The sequence below is a fragment of the Beta vulgaris genome, chromosome 7 (genome assembly GCF_026745355.1).
Source record: "Beta vulgaris subsp. vulgaris cultivar EL10 chromosome 7, EL10.2, whole genome shotgun sequence".
NCBI classification, from domain to species: Eukaryota; Viridiplantae; Streptophyta; class Magnoliopsida; order Caryophyllales; family Amaranthaceae; genus Beta; species Beta vulgaris.
In genome coordinates this window covers 11,930,002-11,954,738 of record NC_079208.1, presented here as the reverse complement: position 1 = coordinate 11,954,738, position 24,737 = coordinate 11,930,002, and the positions used below count along the sequence as shown (strand labels likewise).

At 34.9% G+C, this 24,737-nt stretch overlaps 1 protein-coding gene across 1 annotated transcript; it reads left to right on the top strand.

The window, feature by feature from the left end:
- The first annotated feature begins 10,693 nt into the window (after nucleotides 1–10,693).
- On the top strand, nucleotides 10,694–16,418 carry LOC104898708 (zinc finger protein JACKDAW). Its single transcript, XM_010685812.4, has 4 exons — nucleotides 10,694–11,248; nucleotides 11,940–12,336; nucleotides 12,471–12,733; nucleotides 15,327–16,418. Exons 1-4 carry the CDS (start codon nucleotides 11,065–11,067, stop codon nucleotides 16,055–16,057), a joined length of 1,575 nt encoding a protein of 524 aa, XP_010684114.1. The 5' UTR covers nucleotides 10,694–11,064; the 3' UTR covers nucleotides 16,058–16,418.
- Nucleotides 16,419–24,737: the final 8,319 nt, after the last annotated feature.

Below are 24,737 nucleotides of genomic sequence, written 5' to 3'. Positions count from 1 at the left end.
CCTCTAGAGAAAACTAATAATAAAGACCTAGATGTCTTCTAATAATTCTGATTTTTCTATTTATACAAGCCCTAAAACAATAGCAAAAAGTCTCGATAAACGGCCCCGTATTCATTAAAACGTGTGGCGGACAGTCACCCGATCGGGCCAAATATGCGCGATGGAATCGGGCTCCAAAACAGAGGAACAGGACCAAGACCAAAGGCTCCCGATGAGATCGGGCTAAACATAGCCGTTTCGCAACAGCTGGCCAGGGGCGCCCGACGTCGGGCCACGTCGCCCGATCGAGCGAACACCGAATCACGACTGGGCGTCCATCGCCCGATTGGGCCCGCAACAGAATGTTGAACCTTGCTTCTTCGCCCGATCGGGCTGGGCCGCCCGATTGTATCGGGCCGGTCAGATTATGCTCGTTCCTTGTTCGTCCTTTGCTCAAAGTCCCGAACAGCATCCTCGGGATCTTGAAACTCAGCATCCAACCTCTCTAATCCAAATGTGCGGTCATATAAAGTAGGTAATAGCTCCCTAAAACCTACAATCCAATACAAAAAAGCAAACCACAACTAGATGGAGAGAGTTAGTACCAAATGGCTCCTAAGAGCACCATAACCATAACTTTTAGCAAATAAATACGGGAGAAAAACTCTATATAAAATCGTAACATCAATAGGTAAATAATATATTATTGCGGTTTTTAACCGCAACAATATTTCAACATATTGTTTCGATTCCTAGCTAAAATCACATCAATATGTTAAACCTATTACTGTGGTTCCTAGTCAAAACCGCTGCAATAGGTACTAGTACAAGTAATTTTTTTTTTTTTTTGCATTTTACCGTCAAATTTAAAAAATAAAAATACTGAAAAAAAAATAAAACACAACATTCAAAGTAATGATAAAGAACTTTAGATGTGCTCTTACAAAAAATATTCAGCTCAAATAAAAAAAGAGATATAAAGGAAAAATACACAAAAAAAAACAAAAATAAAGAACCTAACATTATATTCATTCTAAAAAATAAAATAAATCCAAAAAAAATAAAACATCACTACATCTGGACTATAAACAAAAAAAAAATCCTTGTTCAAATCTTTCATTTAAGATAGCATGAAGCACTGCATATCACAACCTATACAATAAAATAAAATTGAATACCACATTACGTTGGCTTTAGGCTTTACGAAACTGATCCTTTTCTCTCTTTGCGATGAAGTTTTGAATTTGTCGTGGTTGCCATCGAACGTCCGAATCTGGCCTGCGAGCGGCCGAATCTGCGACGAAGAACGGTCTGCGAGCGACAAATGAACGTTGAATCTGGCGGACAAGTGAACGGTCGTGGTTGAAGCTACGCGAGAGGATGAGAGGGTTAAAGGAAGAGTGAGAGGGTGCGTGAACTGATGTGAGGAAGAAATTACCGCTTCAAAATTTTACTCAATAACTTTTAGGGCAAAAAGTTCTAGAACTGAAATTGAGAATTGGAGGGAGAAACAAACTTACTTCCATTTTAACTGGTGATAAAATTGACATAATCGCCGAATTCGATCTCCAAATTACTGTGAGACATAAAATTCTCAAGCTTTATTCGACGAATTGTGCCAGCGAAAATTAAGCGGTGAGGTTGAGGGCTTAGATTGGCAGAATATGCCATCTTTATAGTGAGTTGCTACACTAGGAATTGAATTTCGCGATTACGAGCAAACCCTAGAATTATAAATTCTGGGAGTTGTTGGAAATAAATAAAACCCCCGAAAAATGGAAATGTTTGAGGAAAAGAAAAGGGTTCATCGGGTCGTGGGAGGAGAAAGAGAGAGGAAAAGAGGTGGAGAAAGAGAGAAAGAGAGGAGTACATGAAACTGAAGAGAGAGAGGAAAAGAGAGGCGTGCGTGAGAGGAGAGAGAGGAAGAGAGGAGTGCTTAAAACCCTAGGTGGATTACTTTATTAATAGTTTTGAAAGCCTATTGCAGCGGTTTTTTATAAGAACCGTTGTAATAGGTTCAAATAATAATTTTTTATATTATTTTAATATATTATTGCGGTTTTTGCCAGAAATTGCAACAATTTATTTGGTCAAATAGTCAAAAAAAAATTCGTCTGAACCATATTGCTGCGGTTTTCGGCCGAAACCGCAGCAATATGGTTATTTTATATTTTTCCTTTTCTTTTTACGTTATATATTGATGTATATGGGTAAAACCGCAACAATATCACCGCAGCAATAAGCAATTATTCTACTAGTGCCCTGTCCTCTAAATAGTAGCATCGGTTAGTTGCACCTTCTCCTACTCTCCCTCACACCATTCCTCTTTTCCCCGTTTCGTGCATCTCCCCTTTCCCAAGTGTTTCATCGTCCCCTATGGTTCCCCTTCCCCAGTGTTCCGTTGTCCCCCTATGGTTCTCCTTCCCCGCGTCTCCCTTTCCCCCTCCCCTGTTTGTGTTCATCGGTCGATGCCACTGTGTGAGCACTAGTACTGACCAGGGGTTGTTCCGGAGCAGCAGCAAGTGTTGTTGCTTGGAAGGAAGTCATCGATCCAACCAGATATCATCTCGCGCGGGGGAGTAAGATGTAGTGTTCGTTGGTTTTTCTTGACTTTGATTATTAACCTAAGTGGAAGTTATCTACGACATGGTGTTATGAATCTAGTAATCAGTTCATTAGTTTATTTAGTGTTTGTTCTCTGTTTTAGCCTTAGTTTAGGTTTATCGAGATCCAATTACCCTTGTCATTTTGTGTATGGTTTTGCTTGGGTGGTAGTTACTGGTGATTGATGGGCATTAAAAGGTTCTTGGTTTCCTATGACAAAGGAAGATCTAGGAAACCTAGTCAATCGAGCCAATGCTCCTACGGTTTATGGTTTGGTTTATGCAGCTTTAGGGGTTTGAGTGTTGGATAAGATGAGGGAGGTTTTCAATTTAGATCTATCGTGCGTTGATCTTCTAGTTTAATGATCACAAAGTTGGACCTTCAGATATGTAAGTTGGGTGAGTTCCATCAATATAATTCAATCGATGTTCTCGTGACGACTTCGGGCAACATTACATTTATGAAATGCCTATTGTGGGAGGCCCTCCAACTTGATTTCGGGCAAGTTTTGATCTACACGCATTTCAAGATTCACTCCAGTGAGATTGAACTCTGGATACCCTCGCAATAGGGTCAGAATTCACTAAAGGACGTGACCTCGTTGTTAGTCAAATCAGTAGAATCCCTGGGGGGATTTTCTATTCAAGGATTTTGAGATTTATCGTGTAGTGGATATTGAGGTTTCCTAAATGAGATACAACAATGTATCTCTAATGATCATCTGTCTATCGTATCTCAACAAGTTCCCTCTCATATAAGGTATTTTTGATCAAGACATATAACTCACCGACCATCGCTCAAGACAAGTTTCATTTGAAATAAGTAATAGTTTGTTTTTTCTTCATTAAATATGTAAGAACAAATGAAGCTTAATTTAGTTTATGTTTGCCTTTTGTTTTATGTTTCGTTGTATTACAATTAAATTGTACTTTCGTTTTTAATTCATTAATTTTTTTTATGTCATTAAACAATACAAAATGATTTAATTCAAAATTTAAGTTAAAAAACTCCGTAAATTTTACATTTGTCACAAGGTAATTTTCTTAAGAATAGGAGTTAGTTCAAGTGGGTAGAGCGCTCCCCTTGGCCCCTGAGGTCAGGGGTTCAATCCTTACCCCCCATTATGTTGGGGTATTTCCTTAGCATGCTATGCAAATGTATTGGTGTTTTCTACAGGCTAATAGTCTTATAGAGGTTAGTCCTTGAGCTAACTTAATTTCCTCATAAAAAAAATGGTAATTTTTTTACCAAAAGAACATGTGATAATTGATGAAAACTCTTCAAGACTATAATTATTAACATTCAACATCACAAGGCTTGACACGCAATTCGGTCTAAAAGATCAACCATCAAAGAGCATAGAAAGAGCATCATTCCACATGCACTGCGCCCCAACAGTTATCGATCTATCCCACCATACAAAAACTTTTTATAGATGAAGGTGCCCATGCAACCAGAATACTGTACAATACTAGTGGGACCTACATGGTCTAAAAGGTCAGAAAAGGTGTAGACAGAGTTCACGGACGGCATCGTAATGTATAAAGAAATTTTCGCCTAGATTACTGTAATTTTTGTTGTTCAATTCCTTGCTTTTCTTTTCTGAAAATACTATAGTACTATTTTTTTCTACAATTTGTTGACAATTCGAAGTTCACCTTTCTTAGGGTCCTACTGTAATTATGACTTAATCATGTTGATGAAAAGATCACTATGGAAAGGTAACTGACTTTCTAAGCTTCGAACCTATCATGATCACACTTGTGAAATAATTCCATCCATTGCCTTTCTGCACTTACCTTAGTCGATCCCAAAAACCAAGATGAAAACAAAAAAAAATTAAATCACAATATAAAAAGCAAAAATAATGTTGGGAGAAATTATTGTTCCCCTCAAAAAATAAAGAAAGAGGTAGCCTTTTGTCTATAATTTCTTTACTTACTAGCTAGCTACATAGTAAGTAAATATGTAATTATGTTTGACCAATAATAATAGTACTACTAAATATATTAATTATCATGGTTATTTATTATAATTATTCCTATTATTGAGATTTGAGAGTGAAAGCCTTTGGTTTTGTTGGATGGCAACTTAGAATCACTTAATCATTAATCAAAGTACAAGTAGCCGCTTTAATTGATTGATTTTCTTTCTTACCATGCTCTAGTGCGTTAATTTAATTTTATGACTATTTCATTTGATTGATACTATATTTTCTATTTTAATTGTAACTTTTCGATCTGTAAACTACTTCACTACCATCACACAAACATATTACGTTTGTCTCGAATAAGTGTAAAAACAAACATATCTTTGTAGGTGAATTATCTCTTTCAATTTCATATATTCTCTTGTTCTTTCAGTGGACACTTTCTCTTGTTGTGTATTTATTTTCATATTTCTAACTTATTAGAATGTGTTGTGTTTCGCTAAATCAAATTGTTAACTTGTCTATAACTTATAGGATCTCAATATAGTTAGTATGAGTTGAACTTATAAAATAGGAGAAGCTAACGAATTTTCTCAAAGTGTTAGATAAGAAGGAATTATCATGCTATATTTTAATTCATATAAATTTAATTCCTCCCCACTAGGAAAATTAATTAGTGAGGAAAGACAAAATTATTAATTAAATGAGTTTGCATAAGAAAAAGAAAATAAATTTTCAAATGCTTATATACTGAAATCATATATTTTTCTATTATTTTATGTAAATATAAGTAGTTAAACATAATAATATTATATATTTATTACATAGTGCCAAATGGGCGTTTATTTACCGATTATAGTTTATTCGAACTTGTTTTACTTTTTGTCTGAAATAACTTGAGCTTGTTACTCTTAAACTTGCTCCCCCTATACGTAGTCATGCTAATCTCTCCATATGGATGGAAAGTACACAAAATCAATTGAAAGAAGAAAGTAATAAAAGTTTTTCAAAATTTAAAAGTAAAAGAAGAATTCAAAGTACAAATGAAGTTGCCATCAGTGTAGCTCTTAGTGGACCTTTCGTTGATTTTTTTGATTATCTATACTATTGATGGGCATTATAGAGAAAGAAGAATGCATGGTGTTTAGTCTGTAGAAATTCATTAGAAATAGTATCAAAGGACCAACTCAACCAAAAGCTTAAGCTGATGGTTAAGACCCCAGGAATAGATTTATACTCTATCACGCCCCCTCACGCAAGAGCCCTTTGGACTTGAAGTGTGGATGCAACACAGGTTGCCCTCATACCTGACGCTAAATATTCCACTGAGAAATGAGGGGTGGATGAGATTCGAAACCGTGACCTTTTTGTCACGCTGACTCTTGATACCATATCAAAGGACCAACTCAACCAAAAACTTAAGCTGATGGTTAAGGCCCCAGGAATAGATTTATACTCTATCAAATAGTATACTACTATGCTTTGGGAAAAAACAACAAAATGTCTAAATTGTTGGTTTCTTATTTTTCTCTTTTATCTCTTTCTCATTATTTAAAACTCTAGCCACCATATTTTAATTTAAGAAAATTTGCCAAAAAGAAATTTCTAGTGGTTCAATTTTGTGAAAAAAAAAAAACCTTATAAAGCATTCTTTGCAAAAAAGAAACCACAAACTTAATTTTTTTTTTCAAGAAGAAACTTATTCCCATTTTCTGGTGTGTTTTTCTCAATTGCGGCGATGACCCTTGTACCTTTCTTTACCCCCCTATTTCCATTAGCTGCAGCGCCACCCCTATGCATCTCAAAAACCACACCAAAAAATGAAAATAGGTTTCATCTTACAAGAAAAATTAAAAGAATGCTTTAAAAAGTTTTTTTGGACAAATTTTCCTTTAACTTAAGCACGTCGTCATCACAGATTTGTCCATGATAAGGCCTAAATCTTTCAAAATTTTCAATCTTTTATTCAAATAATATCACCATCAGTATGATAATCACAGTCAATCCTCTCATATCATGTTGGGGTTATTCGGTTCCCTTTCCCTTATGTAGTGTTTCCCTCACACCAATCATCATGGGATCTTTAAGTTCAGTATTTTGTTTATCTTATTAGTGTATATGCAATGATACAAAATTTGGAAGATTTGTAGTTCTAATAGTTTGCTGGTAGAGGGTTGCAGATTTAGATGTCAAATTTGCCAATCTCGATCGGGGACCTCAAGTCTTATAATCTAAGCAACTGGAAAATAAATCACTAGTGCTCTATCAAGTACTAACGACGAAAAGTATTAGATAACATTGTATGTAAAATGATAGAATAGTCTTCAACTAGTCATAGGCATGTATTGTAAACCTATATATATACTCAATGCCAGGGTTAACCACATCAGGTTAACATAATTATTCTCTACACTTGTACATGGTATCACAACCAAGGTTTTTCTAAATTTTTTTTTCCTCTCAAAAACAAAAAAGTTTTCTTTTCTTTCCTGATGGATTTCTCGGCCACCTCTTCCGCCTCTTTAGTCGCCTCACCGCAGCAACCGCCGGTGTCGACCTCCGATCCGCTATTGCCTCCGCCGACGGTCGCCACCGCTGCCACGCAGCCCTACGACATGCTTTTCTCGCAGCCCAGCCCGATGCAAGATCTCCGGCACCACCCGACGTACGCCGCAGCCTCCTCCACAGCGCCCTTTGCCGGTTCCTTCTTCTCCCAACCATGGTCTTCTTCCAGCCATGCCATGTCGGGATTCTCCTCGGCGCTGCACAACACGAGCACCCCGGCCTCTTCGTCGCGCGCCTCACCCAGGTCCCCCCTGGATTTCCGGTCACTACCACGACCACGCCAATCGGCGCCGCCCAACCGACTCTCTTCCTGTCGTGTTTCCCCTTACTGCAGATCTCTGCGCCTAATCTCAGTAATTTGGTAACTATTACTCTTTCTTCTCCTAAAGATTATTTGTTGTGGAAAACTCATATTACTTGCTTGCTTCTTTCCCATCAACTTCTTGGTATGGTTGAAGGCACAATTATTATTCCTCCTACAACGATTATTGATGAACGTGGTGTTTCATTCCTAATAATCAATTCTATGAGTATTTGTGTGTGGATGAACAAATAAAATCATGGATTTTTGCGACATTATCTAGGGATGTTTTTGACATTATCTAGGGATGTTTTTGTGGATGTGCATGATTTATCTACTTCTGTAGAAATTTGGACTAGATTACGAACTAGGTTCATGCATGCTAGTATGGCTAGATCAATGGAATTAAAGGGACGTTTAACTCGTATTAAAAAGACTGCTTCCAGACTATGGATGGTTATTTAAGTGAGATTAAGGTGATTGTTGATTCCCTTGCTGCCATTCAGTGTCCTGTATCGAACCAGGATTTAGTACAGTATACACTTTTTGGTCTCGATCGTGATTCTGAGTATGATCACATTGTCACTACTTTGCTGCATTATCCATTCCCTATTAGTTTTGATGATTTGTGTCCTAAGTTGCTCCTTCATGAACAACGTCTGATAAACTCGAAGGATGGATCTGATTCCTTCTCTCATCATTCCTTACTTGCTGTTCAATCTACTGGTTCTGGATCAAGTTCCTCCTCCAAGCCTACTTCTAGAAGGAGGAATCGGGGAAGAAATAACAGAAATCGTGGGGGTACCAATAATCGTGGTGGTAACAATAATCAGAATGCTCGTGGTGATAATGGTGGAAATGGGGGAAATAGTAATTCTCGTGGCTCTGGAAACAACAACAACAACAACAATGCTAATCGGGGACGCTCCAATGGTATGATAAATATTCTAACTTGTCATCCTATCGTATGCCTTGTATAGATTATATTACTAATGATTTGTCGTCTGCATGGAGTAATTCATCAAGTAGCAATGTAACCTCTACCCCTACTTCAGATACTTGTGGTTTATGTTGGTTTCCAGGTCATCAAGCTGCCTATTGTCCCTAACGATTTAATTCCAGCTTTGTTTCCTCGTCCTCTGAAAGTGTCACTCAAGCCCTAGTTGCACTGTCTGTTGGTGGTGAAGCTAATGATTCAGTCTGGTACCCGGATTCGGGAGCTGCATCTCACATGACTCCTTAGGATGGTAAATTTTCTGCTAAACTCCTTATATTGGGTCTAGTTCTATCTCACATGACGTTTTTCGGTGTTTATATGCTATTGCGGCGCTAAAAAGCGCTCAAGGGCTTTTACCGACGCTTGGAAAAACACCGACTTTGCCGGTGTTGTTGGGACCTACGGCGACACACTCTAATAGCATAGGTATAAACACCAAAAAACGTCAATTTTGACGCGCTTTTGTCAACCTATTACAACACATCCTTAGCGTTGTTATAGTGTTGCAACGTTTTTGAAGCGCCTCCTTTGACTTTGCAAAGACCAACCCAATGTCATATTTTTGAGTTCAATCCAAAGCTTTTATCGACCTATTACGGCGCATTAATAGCGGTGCAACAATATCACAATATTTTTCAAGCATCTCCATCCATCATACTAAAGAAAGTAAAAATAATGATATTAGTAATTGTTCCACTATTTTTATTGTTCTTTATTACTCAACCATAAAATCAAAGAACAATTGAAATATAATCCAATTTTAAGAAAAAAATACTATTATTAGTAACAAATAACAATGTGAATAGATTCTACAATAAAACCCAAAATGAATACGCTAAAATCTAATTAAATTTAAATCCTTCAAAAGGTATAACAATATTGTTCTTAAGCAAAAGTAACTAATTCCACAAAATATTGAAAAATATAAGTCCTATCTCTTGTGCCTAAACATCTTGTATATATCCACCTTCACATTCCCGTATACTGCTTTTAAACATAATCTGAAATGAACAAAAAAAAAATCAGCCATCCTAAAATTTAAAAAATGAGTCCCCATTTCAAAGCTTGAACACATGTAATTGTGAGTTTCCTAACCTTTAATGAAAGAGCCAATAACTAAGGGCTTGTTTTCTTCGGCATAAAACAGCTAAACTGAACTAAACTGAAATCAATTGAATTAAACTGAATTGAATTGAACTGAACTGAACTGAAATGAATAGTGATATGTTAGAGTAAAAGTATTGTCCAGAGCTGAACTGAACTGAACTGAATTGAATTGAATTGAAGTGAACTGAAAATAAGGCGAGGAGAACAGATCCTAATTGGATGATTGATTATTAGGAATGTCATTGTTAGTGCTTAGTGTAACCGTATGAGCAACACCATACATCATACAATCAATTTTTTAAGTAATTACTAGAAAAGATACCCAAAAAATATTCACAAAACACAAACATATATCATTTTTTCTTATATATTATATCATACCTATATAATATTAACAAACCAGGTGAAGCCAAAAAAATCCGTAGACTGATACCTTTTAATATTGGAATCTCCATCTGAAGACTCTGTTGTAGTTGAACGAAACTGAATTAACGTGATGGACTGAATTAAACTGAACTGAAACTTTCCACAAGAGAATAGGGCCTTACTATGTCTGTTGGAAGTTCTTCATCCATCACAATATTTGTAACAAAGAAATACTTTATGGTGCATAAATGGATTCAACTATCTTGCTAAATCAATGCTTAATCTTCTTAACTTTATGCGTATATTTTTTCTTGAGCTTGATGCATTAATGCTTCACTAATTATTTTGTTATCCTACAAATTCTTCTTATACTTTACAATGAGTAAATTTAGACTCATATTTTTTTTTTTAATCATAGAAGTATATTTCAAATCATTAGCATTGTTTAAGAATGGAAAGTCAAAACGCACTGCTTACCCTAACAAACCAAAACTTTTTTCTTACTCCAACGTAGCATAGTCCCTAATCTTCACATACATTCATGCATCAAATACACGAAATAATAATATATTCATTTGAAATTCAAAAAGCAAGAAAGAGTGAAGTAGCTAGATGACAATGAGAAAGACACAGTTGTGGAGTCTGTGGTACTCTACAATCCTACACCATTCTGGGAACAATTCACAAGCAGCTACTAACATCACACACACCTAATCCTTATTTCTTTTTTCATCACGAGGAAGAGAGAGAAAATGACATAATATTAGAGAGGGCCCACTATTTGTAAATCTATGGCTGACCTCCTTGGATAAAAGAGATCATTGAGGAAGACAAACAAATGAAAATATTCTCTCTTTATATTTTGGTCTTTTCCTCTTAAGTAGTGAAAGAGCATCAAAACAAAAAACAGTTAAACCGAGTTTTTCGCTTAGTGTTAGAAGAAATACTCAGATACAAAGTAGTAGTAAATTAATTTTCAGTAGTTTTTTTTGGGGTTTTCTTGTTCTTTTGGTATAATCCGAGGGAAGAAGAGATTGAGTCAAAACATTCCAATATACACCCAAAAACATACTCTTTAACTCTCTCTGTTTTTTTCTTCAAAATAAAACTACTACTCTTGTTTCTTTCCTTTCTTTCTTCTGATCTTAATTTTAGTGTTTTTTTCTTGGAAGTTAGTTGTTTTCCAAGAGTTGATATATACCCAATAAAAAAGATATGAATTTGCAAGGTATTGGAGATGGGTTTTCTTTACCTTCAACAATTAGGGGATTCCCTCAAAATCATCTTCAACAACTACAACAACAACCACCACCATCTAACCCTAACCCTAAAGTTTTATCCCATAATAATGGTAATCCTCTTCCTTCCAAGAAGAAGAGAAATCTACCAGGAACACCAGGTAACTTATCACTGTTCCAATTTGTAAATCTTCCATAAGTAATATTATCATCTCACTTGTTATGTAACTATTTAAGTCTCTTCATTTATATTACTTTGAATTCCTTTTCTTAATTTGTTTTTCGGCGAAAAGTTGATGGAAGGCCTTGTGTATAAATTTGAAGCTAAAATCTACTCACCTGTTATCGTCTTTTGTTTCTAGTTTTTCGTTTCTTTAAAAAGTAAATTCAAATATATGGAACCCATAGAACCGGTTTTTAATTTTTTGTTGTCAGTTTTCAAAATAAACATTATTAAAAGTTGAGTTCGTCATTTTAGTGATTAACAATGTATTAATATGTTGTAATATAGCTATATATATTTGTATAACATAATCATAGCCAGCAACTCTTGACTAATCTTGGTGGTCAGGTACTTTTATTTCAAGGTTGCCCCTAGTTAGTAAGAACGCCCCTAGATATTCCAATATATATTATCCAAAAGAAATATGACACCATGAATAATAGATTTTGTTTGCAACAATTAAAATAAGAACAACCATGAAACCCTAGATGATAAAGAAAAAAATCAACTCATGCTTGGATTAATTAATAAAGAGACTCATTTATGATTATACAATGAGACTCTATGTGTCAACGTACAATAATTGTAGAAGCTCTTATTCAATGATGCTTCTTTTGGCATGTAAACAGATCCAGATGCTGAAGTGATCGCGCTATCGCCAAAGACCCTAATGGCTACAAACAGATTCATCTGTGAAATATGCAATAAAGGGTTTCAAAGAGATCAAAACCTTCAGCTTCACAGGAGAGGCCACAACTTACCATGGAAACTTAAACAAAGGACAAACAAAGAAGTTAAGAAGAAGGTTTACATATGCCCAGAAAAAACATGTGTACATCATGACTCATCAAGAGCTCTTGGTGATCTAACTGGAATTAAAAAACATTTTAGCAGGAAACATGGTGAAAAAAAATGGAAGTGTGAGAAATGTTCCAAGAAATATGCAGTGCAATCAGATTGGAAAGCTCATACTAAGACTTGTGGTACTAGGGAGTATAAATGTGACTGTGGTACACTTTTCTCCAGGTGAATTTAATTAATTTCATTCCCTTTCTTTTTTTAAGATATTATGATTTATTTGTTTTGTTTTTTGGGGTGTTTTTAATTATTTGTAATAAATGTGAGCTATAATATTACTTTTTTTATTATTATTATTGTAGGAAAGATAGTTTTATCACACATAGGGCTTTTTGTGATGCATTAGCAGAAGAAAATGTGAGGATTAATTCAGTCGCACCTCCAAGTCTAAGTTTCAAGACTGATGATCAATCCAATAACAAATCCACCATTGTTCCTCAACCTGGTTTTCATCATGGATTTGTTAGTCAAGGACTTCAAGAAAATTCCAATTCAATTTCACAGTTTAACCCGCTTTTTCGACAAGATTTTAGCAACATGGCTGGTACCAATACTCTCAATACAGGTTAGTGGCATTATATATCATCCTGAATTAAGTAGCGAATAGCTGATTGTTAATTTGTATGCACCAATTTTATTCATTAGATAATACTAGGCAACTAGACATTTAAACTATTAATTGATCAAATTTAGCATCAATTTAAATATTTGTGTATTGTGGTTAATGGCAATCTCAAATAATTCCATTCTCCTCAAATGCCTTGGAGAATTCTTGATTGAATGGCTAAATAGCTGATTGTCAATTTTCTAAATAATGAGATATGACAAGACATGGAACCCACCAGTCTCACTAATTAATTGTTCAACCTTTCTCAGTTATACTTCCTTCGTTTCACGTTTTGACTTCTACAATATTCACCAACTCTTATTTGACAGTGTTATGCGAATTCAACGTAATGAAAAATATAGTCATGTGATCTTATTAGATTCATATTGTCATATAGTTTCAAAATACTAACTTTTTAAGTTTTTACTTATAAGAAATTAAAAATATTAATGAATAAAGTAAGGCACGGGCAAGTGTGTCCGGAGAAATGTTTCAAGTAATATGAAATAGAGGAAGTACATGTTATATATTAGGGGAAATAATGAAAACATTCTACAATAATTTTCTTGCAAGATAATCACCATAATTTTTTAATTGTGCCTCTAGTTTTTGGACATTTATTTTCTCTAGAAAAGAATTTTTTTTTTTTTTGATAAGGAGAACAAGCTTAGACTAACACCCTCTCTAGAAAAGAAATAAAGACGCAAAGTACATATCTAGAATAAAATATCTAAACAAGTATATGAAAAGGCGTATTTGACAACTTTTGCACGCCATGTGGCATCTCTACTCCACTAGAACTCTAGAATTGTCCAATATGTATATATTGGATGTCAACTAACAAAACTAAATTGGCTTGTAACAAGATTTGAACCAATGACATTTTACTATTACATAAAGCATAGTTACTATCTCAACCAGCTTTTAATCATGCTTTAAATGTCCACATTATTATATTTGTACCTTTTAAATGTTGAGTTTTCTTTATTATATTCTAATGCAAATAGGAAAAAAATACATATCAACTTCGGAAAAAATACCACTTAGCAGGACAACGCCCGAGCCCAAATACTAGTTTGACATTAAAACATTGCAAGGATTTTCTTAGAAGGAAAAAAAAAGATGCACATATTGCAATTAAATTACCCAATTGTATTAACTAATTTTGACCATTATCATTGCACTTGTTAGAACAAATAAAACTCTGTTGATTGTGACATTGGCATAGCTTATCTTAGTAAAATATTTGATGATTTATCGAAAAATAACAATGATAATATATATTACACTCACGTACATTCTCCTTAATTTGGGGTGTCGTAGATTTCCAATGATAAATATTAGGGAAATTACCCATAGGTAGACTCCTATTTTTGAGAATTTCGAATGGTAGATTCAACTTTTTTTTCTTCTCATAATTAGGTCTCATTTTTTTTATTTACCCAAATGTAGCATTAATCGGGCTTAATTGTTAATTTCATGTTTAGTTTTGATACTTGTTTTAAATTTTTCTAAGCCCTACTAACCCATGATTTACTTAGGTCAAGACTTTTAACCGACTAACAATTTTTTTTTCCTCCAATTCTAATTTCACTTTCCCTCCAGCCTAACCTCTCCTTCCCACTGTGGAATGTGTTGCCTTTTGTCTGTCACTCACATTTATTCTTATTTTTGTGTTTAAAAAATACATATTCATCTTCTTTTTATTTTGATAAATGGAAAATTCATCTTCTTACCCCATCATTGTGTAATTTTTCCTCTTGGGTGTGCATTATATGTTTCAGAAGTCATAGAATGGTGAATCTTTTACTTTATTAGAAAATCACATGAATAGTATGCATACTACTAATAGTATACAATGTACCAAGATATGTCAGGATTAGTCATAAAGATTAATATTGACCTACTCTTTGACCTAGATAAATCATGTTTAGTAGAGCTTAGTCAAAACTTAACATAAGTATTAAAATTTAACCAAAAATTAACAATTAAGCCTTATTAATGCTATATCTGGGTGAATTGCAAAAATTTAGGCCTAACAATGGGAAGGAAAAAGAGCCATATTTACCATTGTGAATTATCAAGAATATAAGCCTATTATTGAGAATTTTGCTAAAAACTACTACTTCATCTGAAAAGATCGAAACTATGTTTCCCTTAATTCAAAATGAGTTATATTGACCTAACCTATCATAATTAAGGATAAAACATATTTTACAAAGGTATCATTATATATTAGTGCTCATTCTATCATTTCCATTATTATTATCAAATTAAGCAATAACATATTAGGATTTTTAGTTGTCTACAAAAGCCATTGTAGGAAAAGTCGCGAATTATGTTGGACAATTTAAGATAACATATGCGACAATAAATTTTGAATAGATGAAGTGTTAGTTTAAATTGAATAATTGAGTAGAAAATTAGACGATTATTATCAAGTCACGTTGAGAATAATCTTTAAAACATGCGCAAATTTGAACATGTTAACAGTATCTTGGTATATGAGCATCATAACATATGTGAATGAATTCATGGATGTTGTTTGTAGGTTTGCCTGAGATGGTACAAATGGCAACAAGTAACAACCTCTTTGGCTCATCCTCGATTCCCAATTTTATGATCAACAATCAATATTCATCCTTAGAAAGAAGTGCAACAGCAACACCAACATCAACCACTGCAAGTCTTTCCTTGTCATCTTTCCCACTTGCATTGAAGGATGAAGGAAGAAATAACAATAACAACAAGACAAACATGGTTGAAAACCTAGCTTCTTTATATTCACATGATCAAAACAACCCATCATCTTCCTCACCGAATCCCACAACCCCCATGTCTGCAACCGCACTCCTACAAAAGGCGGCTCAAATGGGTTCAACAAGGAGCAATCCTTCTTTTCTTGGAACATCCATGGGAGTCATGACGAGTTCACCACCTACCAACATTTTATCAAGCGCCCTAGTGTCAAGCACTGAGGCGCCTGACTGTGTTGGTAATGGACCTAATAGTTGTGCTACTACTAGCACTGGACTAGTAGGGAGCTCGAACTTAATGTCTACTTCTGTGAACAACCTTAGTCAATTGATAATGCAATCGGGTTCGAAATCACAAAATAATTTAAACCAACTTAAGCTCTCTTCCATCTCGAACGCTCTAACTAGAGATTTCCTTGGCATGGGAGCTGAAGACGGAAGTGTTCGCCCTTTTTTGCCTCAAGAACTTGCCAGTTTTGCATCTATGAACTCAACCATGGGGCTCAATCATTTTGGTAACAAGTAACTTTCTTTGTGATAATCATATCTTGTCGAGGCAGTAAAAATTGATAGATTTTTATAGTAAGTCAAAAGTTGAGGGTAAAGGGTGTTGGCCAGAGGATATTACTTCATGTTGATTGTTGGAAAGGGAAATTAAAGTGGGGTTGGAAGCATGCACGTTGTCGTAGCTATTGTTGTTTTCTTCATGTATCGTTAGCATTTTGGTTTTGTTCATGGGGTATATTTTTCCAATCTTTATATTGTACTCCATCAGAACTAATAGTGTTGTACATTATTTCAAAGTTTTTTGAGAAAAAGGTTTATATATCTCAAAATACCTCTATGACATATTAGAACTTCTGGAGATTTCAACTCCTAAAAAGTAATTAAGAGCACCAAGATCTTTAATTGTAAAGGCTTGATCAAGAGAATGTTTGACATAATCAATCGGAGGCATGCTTGTTCCAATGAGAACTATATCATCCACATAGACTAAGATAGCTAAGAAATGACCATCTAAAAGTCTTGTGAATAATGAATAATCCTGTTTGGTTTGAATAAAACCCAACTCTGAAAAAACTTGTTTAACTCCTTATTCCATTGTCTGGAGGCTTGTTTAAGTTCATAAATAATGGACTTTTTCAGTTTACATACTTCACCATTTGTAGCTTTGTCATACCCTACTGGTGGCAACATATAGACTTCTTCAAGAAAACCATGCAAAAATGCATTATTCACATCTAATTGACACAAAAGCCAACCATGAGCATTAGCAACTGCAATCAACACTCTGACAGTAGCCAGTTTAGCTACTAGAGCAAAAGTTTGAGTGAAATATTTCCCCTCTACATGCTAGTATCATGTAGCCACCAAACATGCTTTGTACCTTTCTATGGTACCATCTGGATTTAACTTGGTTTTATAAACCCACTTTGAACCAATTAACAAGAAGAGGTATTAAATCCCATATTTCATTATCTTCAAGAGCGTTAATCTCTTTTCCCGTAGCAATAACCCAATTAGGATTATTCTTAGCTTGATTGTAGTGCTTAGGTTCAATTATATGAGAATAATTAACAGCAAAAGAAGCATATTCAGAAGAAGAAAGATGAGTGTTTGGAGGAATTTTGTGGGGAACATAAGTATTGACAAAGTTAGTCAAATTAACAAAAGGTATCACATTTCTAGTAGAAGTTCTGATAGGAATAGAGACATTAGATTGAACTTTAGAAGAAGAAGGTGAATTAGTGGGAGAAGAAGTTGAAGGATTACTGTCAGATATATGTGAAGGTAAAGGTGAAGAATAAAAAGTCTGAGAAGTAGTGTGATCAATGGACTGGGTAAAAGAATGAGGAGAAACAAGAATATTTTCTTTGAATTATGGAGTATTTGGTTGATGTAAGGAAAAGAAAGGAGAAACATCAGAATTAGTACCAAAGTTAACAAGAGAAACAGGAGTCTTGTTGATGATAGAGGAATTTTTTTTTTTGGTAAGTAAAGGTATAAGCTCACACCAAAGAGATAATACAACATAAACTCCAAAATAGGAGCTGGAGCTAACAGGCTACGTAAGGCCAAGAAGCAGCTTGTAAACTGCTAATCCAGTCACAATCTTTTCTACTCCATTTTCCTAAATTACACAGATTTATTCTATGTTTAATTATATACTTGATCTCTATAACTATACAGGTAATTCTATTTACTTTTGAAAGCCAAAAAGCTTCATTCCTATTTTCCAGACCATGTAGACTGTTGCAGCCAGAACTGTTAACAACACCTGCTTTCTTACCTTTGATCCATGATAAGATCTTCTAGTCCAGCTGAGCCATTGTGTCAGGTTTCTACGCTGATAACTGACTCCAATCCATCTAAGAACCTCCTTCAATAACTGTGTACTGAAGATACACCCAAAGAAAAGGTGTGTAGTAGACTCAGAACCAGTCCCACATAAGCAACATAGATCATCAGGACTAATGTTGTATTGGAAGAGCCTCTCTTTTGTTTTTAATCTGTCATGTACCCCAAGGCATGTGAAAAACTTGTGTTTAGGCATTGACATACGATTCCAAACTCCTTTAACCCATGAAACCACAGGTTGTTCTTCAGTAATCTGAGTATAAACTTCATTAATTGAATACCTTCTATTATAGTGTAGGAATAAAAACTAATACCGCAAGTGCTCGATGTACGATGTAACACAACTAGCAAATACGGGTCGAACCCACAAGAATGTTGATACTATGTTAAATTACCCACTTAAATATCTGAATTTCTGATTATGCAAAATAACTACGCCTAAGCCAAACAAATATTAGACTAATATTGTAATTATAATTAATCTACCAATAATGACTCAGTACTAGCAGCACAAACAATAGACTAAGGTTAAACTAACTTAAGAAAATGACGAAAACAAATAAGCTACTGGAATTGCAAAGACAACAATAATAAAACATGAATCATGATAATGGATATTGGAATTTAGAATAGGACAAACCTAAGAATTTAGAAGAACTGCAAGTAGTAGTATTTTAAGCAACACAAGATTGAATTATGGAGTAGTCAGAGAACAAGCAAGAGTAAACGAGGATAACTAAAGAAAAATAAAGAAGAAAAAACGAAATAATTCTTACTCAACAAAAGATGAAAGAAGAAAGAAAACTAACTGTAGATTGAAAATCCAAGTGTGAAACAAACGAACAAACCAAAAATTAGAGAACGAAAGGAACGAAAGTACCAAAGTTGATTAATAAAATAGATAGAGAATACTGAAATTGAACTAAGCTTCGCCGCCGTCGTCGCCCCGTCGGCAATAACAAGTTCTACCAAAACAAAAAATCTTGCAATTGAACTGAATACTAAAGAACAACATAGAACTGGACCAAATGTATTTCCGCCGTTGTCACCCATGAATAAACAAACTAAGACTGAATTAAAAACTAAACCTAAAACTATTGTGTGTGTTGTGCGAAAACTGTTACTTTTTTCGCCCGCCTCTCTTCTGCGTTGCTGCTTCCCTCTTTATTCCTAATTCCACCAACCCCCAATTTACATAATTAAGTAAATTACTTCAAGAGAGGAATGAAAATAAAATCTGATATTCCCAATTCCTAAAAACTTCATTATTGCATTTTGTGTGGAGGTGCAAATAGGAACATTTCCTATTCTTTCTTCTCTTCGTGTTTCCCAACTCAAAACAACCACTCTTTTTCTTCTTTTTCTTTATATGAACTTAAGCCCAGGTAATTAGAATTCTCCCTTATGCTTTCTTGATGTAGCGTGGATATCATTAGTGTCCAAACATAAAGTGGGCTTCAATATCTTCTTCTTAATGTTTATTATTTTGATTGCTTACTATTTGGGCACGTACTTACTTTTTCAAACCGAACACCTATCATAAAATAAAGCACCAATAAAGCTCAATAGGTAATAAAAATAATAGCGAAAAAGAATGAGTATGCAATAATAAAAGTTATACTAAAAACCCATACATAAATATAAAATATATTCAAATCGCTAATAAAAAAACCCCACCTGATGCGGTCAAAACTGACCTTTCAGATGTGGTTTTGGTCCGCATCAGGTGGGGGCGTAGCAGGTGACTAATCATTTCTGATGCGGTCCAAAATCGCATCAGATTAGGTAATAATATGATGCGATTTTCCCTCAGAACCGCATCAGATTGTAGTGTTTTTGTCTAAAAAAAGTGGTAGACTTGCAACTATAGGTCTGCAACGCAACTTTCATACCAAAACTCCAATTGATTCTTTCCTTTCATAATACTATGCATTCTGCTTTCTTAACTTCTACTACCTGCCTCTTAGATAATCCCTAGTACATAATATCTATTAATATTTTATACTATATATTATTAATTAATAATTAAGAATATATACTTCAAAACAAACAAAGATCGTGCATGATGATTTCATTCAAAACACCATATACATACATATATTTAATAACAATACATATATATAATTGAAAAAATACATACACAATTCTAATTGAACAATGAAAAAAATACATATATATACCTGAAAAAATACATACACAAATTTCAATTGAACAATGAAAAAACCGAACTAAAAACATAACTAAAAGTAATGAAAATTACAGAAATTAGAGAACCACAAGTAAAAATAACGAAAAAGAGAAATAAAGCGAAAATTAATATATATATATATATGTGTGTGTGCATGTGTGTGTGTGTATATATATGTGTGTGTGTGTGTGTGTGTGTGTGTGTGTGTGTGTGTATATATATATATATATATATATATATATTCGTCAATAAGTAGGTCGCATGCCACACATCCTCTTAGAGCCAAATGCATTTGTGTCGTGTGGAACGCATTGTGTCGCGTAGAACGCATTTTGTCGCATGATAATTATTCCCTTTGCGCCAAGCGCACGACTACTTTAACATTTCTTGCTTTGCCTATAAACATCTTGTATTATACCCGATTTTAACAACGATTTTTCAACCATATAATCTCTCTAAATACTCAAGTCATATACTCCATATCACTTTTCCCACATACTTCAAACACTTAAATATGCTCAAGTACCTCAATAATTTCCTTTTAAGCTTTAAAGGTTGCTCTCTTGAAGGTTATTATTCCTGAGATCAAGGCGATTTCGATATAAACTTGGGGATCCTTTTAGTTTATTCCATTTTATTCAATTATTCGAATTGTTAACTTTTTTTTTTATGATGTAGTTCTTTCAAAGATTAATACTTTGTTTAATCTCCTAATTATGTATTGAATAATTTTTATGGGAAATTCTCATTGGTAATCTTATGCTATTAAAAATTATATTTTTTAACCATTTTAAAAAGACTATACAAAATGTGACCTTATGTAGGCGTGTTTTTATTTCGCCTACACGAGATGAGCGCGTATTTGAGTACCTCATCATAAACGTTTTTATTAAAACGTTTTTGAAGTCGTCAACAAGTCTTTAAAGGAAGACTCATAAACCTAATTGAATATCGGAAAATCGTAGGGACAAATTAGGAACTTATCCAATGTAGATTTCCCCATCCTACCACCATAAATGGTCAATTAACCAAAGATTAAGTTCGGGGATGAGGGTACGAACACATTCAGGAACCATGTCGCCCATTGCTGACCTCTACTTAATATCGATTCATGTCAATTTTTATGCAATTGAATAACCAATTACTATTTTCATGCACCCTAAAAATATTTAGTCTAGGTTGGTTCAGGAAACACATACAAAACATTATTTTTTTAGTGACAAGTTATTAGACAATCAAATTACAGGGAACCTAGCATGTTGTTCAAATTAATCTAGTTAATATTAGAGCAGTTCTTTAGGTATTTATTAGCAAATATACATGTGGGGTGATGAAAGCATTAAATAGGACAATCATATAGCACACATAGGCATATGAAAATAAATAAAAGAAAAGAAAAGGAATTAGAATATACAAAGGCACAATTTTATATTAAATATCTACATCATAAAAGAAATTGTTAGTAACTTTAATATGAAAACAATAGATTATTCAAGGACCCTCACGATTATATCGTGGCTTGAGTCTTCGAGATTGATAACCTCCGGAACGAGCAATCGTTAAGCCGAAAGATCTGAACATGTGTATGAATGTATGTATTTTTGTGTTTGAAAAGCAGGAAAGTATGAGTTTTGTAGAGAGAATTCGTGAGTGTCTTCGTTATGTAAAAGTCGAGTGTTTAGTGTGGCAAACTATAGTGGAAGTATGAAAATTTGTTCTCCTTAATTCGGACATCCAAGACCTATTTATGTGGAAAAAGGAATTACGCGTCACGCGGGGGCTGCACTAGGCGCAGACCTAGTGTGACGAATAACCACACGTGTCAGGCGCACATTGGTGCACATGACACAGGTGGACAATATTGCGCCTAACACACAATGGTATGCCAAATTAGATTCGTACACGTTGTAAGCGTTTTAAAAAGATAGAAAAGAATTTGGCGCGTCGCGCAGATGAGTGTACTAAGCACACGACTCTTTGTGACACATAATGCTATGTGTTAGGTGCAGATTGGTGTACGTGACACAGGTGTACAATATTGCACCTAACGCACAATGGTGCGCCAGGCGCACGACGGTGCGCCAGACGCACCAGCCTGGCTTATTGACAAGCTTTGCCAACCTTTTTTAGAAGACACGTTTTGAAGATTTTCTTTTATGTTTTGACTCCGGAAATTCAATTTTAATTATGAAAATGTCTTTGAAAATATTTATTTATTAAAAAAAATAATTAATTATCATGAATAATTATTCACTGAGCTTTTTCAAAAAACTAGGATAAAAATACAATTAATTATTTCAAAATAGGAATTTAATACTTTTGGAAATAGTTTTGGGATGACTTTTCGGAGCTTGGGTCGGACCAATTAAGACCGCGGTATGTTTCATCATTGGATCCATAAATGGAGAGACACGATTATATGTCTACACCTTATAGTCTTATTTTGTTACCAGGCGTGACATTAATGAGTATTTTAGTCATATTTTCGTGTAATCCTCTTTTTTTAATTGTTTTTCAACACTAACCATGGTTAGTAATTAATAACCCTCAAAGACTATACTTAAGTCGACAGCTACGACACCCAACAGGGGAGCAAAAATAACAATATCAAGCTGCAGACACTAACAATATCAAGAGGAGAGAGGAAGTGCAAGAGATTCTCACACAGTAAAGAGAGATAAAAATGCATCAAGAGCAAGAACAACTTGAGAAGACCAACTGCAACAACCACAATTTTAGAAAGACGATAAAGAAATAAATGAAGGGATAACAATATCAAGATGCAAACACTAAAAATATTAGTGTTCTATTGTAACAGCCCGCTCTTCCGAGCTGCTAGCGGACACACACTCAACAACCATAAGCTGGAATCCAAATCTTAATTAATAAAATCGCAGCGGAAAAATATCCTTAATTACACCAATATCTCGACTAAATTCCCAAATATTATACATATCCTTAAATACACCAATAATTGAACTAAAAATCCCAAAAGTTATACAACGAAATATAAATAACTATTCTCCAATCAACTAACTAGATACAAGCTCAATCCTTAATCTAGGACGACATCATAATCTTGCTTCACTTCCATTCTCGAGCTCTTGATACCAAACCTGCAAATTCAGGGGAAAAATACAAAACAAACACAATTCCAAAATGAGTGGAAAACTCGTAACCTTAACTTCAGCCCGTTATAAACATTTTATTTCTCAAATCATTTTCATCTCGTTACACCGCTGGCATAGCTCATTCTCTTAAACAAATCAGTGGCAAGTACAGGCTTTGGACAAAGGACAAACGTTGCCTCCAAGGTTCGTTATGGAGCCCAACAATACTACCCCCAAGGTTCGTTATGGAGCGTAGCCGACCGTATCAGATCAAAAGAGTAACCATCCTCCACCCATACCTTGCCCACTTTCTATTTTCAGTTCATAAACTAAGCCAGCAAAACAGTTGCGTATTCATAACCAATCGATGACATTTCATCATCACATTCATATCTATGGCCATAGTACGAACTTAAGTATCAAAAACATAATAGAGATCCACACACACATGGGCATGAGTAAATGATTTTACTAAACATAAAAGTTACCTGAACTGCGATTCAGATTCCACCAACATAATCTCCTTCATAATCCCGAATGGTTCTTCATTCCAAAATCATCCTCCAATAATAACCTCATAATAATAATAAGTATTAACAACCATTCTCCCTATAATTCGAATAAGGGTATTGACTTGTCTATACTTTCTAAACCTATTTCATGAAACAACTACAACCCTTATAGGCTAACTCTGATTTCCAATAAAATAACAACAATTCTTAACTTCAGCTATTCTACTTAAACCTTCTCTTAAAACTACGAAACTGATAAAATATACTTAGGCTAGTATTGTAAGCTAGAAACCAAATCAACCATAAATCAATCTAACAAACTTCATTAAGAAAATAAGAAACTAACAACCCTCCTTTTGAGAATAACAACAGTAATACTACTAACAACAACACAACCTACAACAATTCAACACTTCACCATAACCACCACACAACTCCACAACAACGACAACAATAACAACAGCACCGCAACAAAAATAACAACAATAACAACAATAACTAACAACAGCCCAATAACAACAACAACAAAGACCAATAATAACAACTTGGGCTCAAACAAAACTTAAAACCAGAATTTCAAGGACAAAGAAAAAGGTAGTCATTACCTCTGCTCTTGAAGGAGGGGAGACCACGACAAAGGGAGGAACTTTCCTCCGGCAGCGGCGGAGAGCACCGACGAGCGGCGGAGGAGAGAGAACCGTGGCGTCGAGCCACGACAGCTTGCAGCGCACGCACGGTGGCAGCAACAACAACACCGCAACACCACGACCGCCTCGCGCTACAGAGAACGGAGAAGAGAGAGAGAAACAGCGAGTTGTAGCAGGCAGGCGACGAGGCTCCGACGAGCAGCAGGGGGGAACTCCGGCAAAGCCTGGAAGGAATCGCCGGCGACATGCAGGCGAAGGTGAGCGAGAGAGGTTTCGGGTTTCCTCAATTGGGGTTTGGGTTTTTTCAGTTTTGGGGATTAGAATACACGGGGAGAGAGAGAAGATTTTGGGGGGTTTAGTTTCATCAAACCGACAAAAGAAAATATTTGGG

What these genes read in the sequence shown, in the direction of transcription:
- LOC104898708 (XM_010685812.4), top strand. Translation starts at nt 11,065, where the DNA reads ATGAATTTGCAAGGTATTGGAGATGGGTTTTCTTTACCTTCAACAATT. An exon ending in TGTGGTACACTTTTCTCCAG is followed by an intron (nt 12,337 to 12,470) that starts GTGAATTTAATT and finishes TTATTATTGTAG; the next exon opens with GAAAGATAGTTTTATCACAC. An exon ending in TACCAATACTCTCAATACAG is followed by an intron (nt 12,734 to 15,326) that starts GTTAGTGGCATT and finishes TGTTGTTTGTAG; the next exon opens with GTTTGCCTGAGATGGTACAA.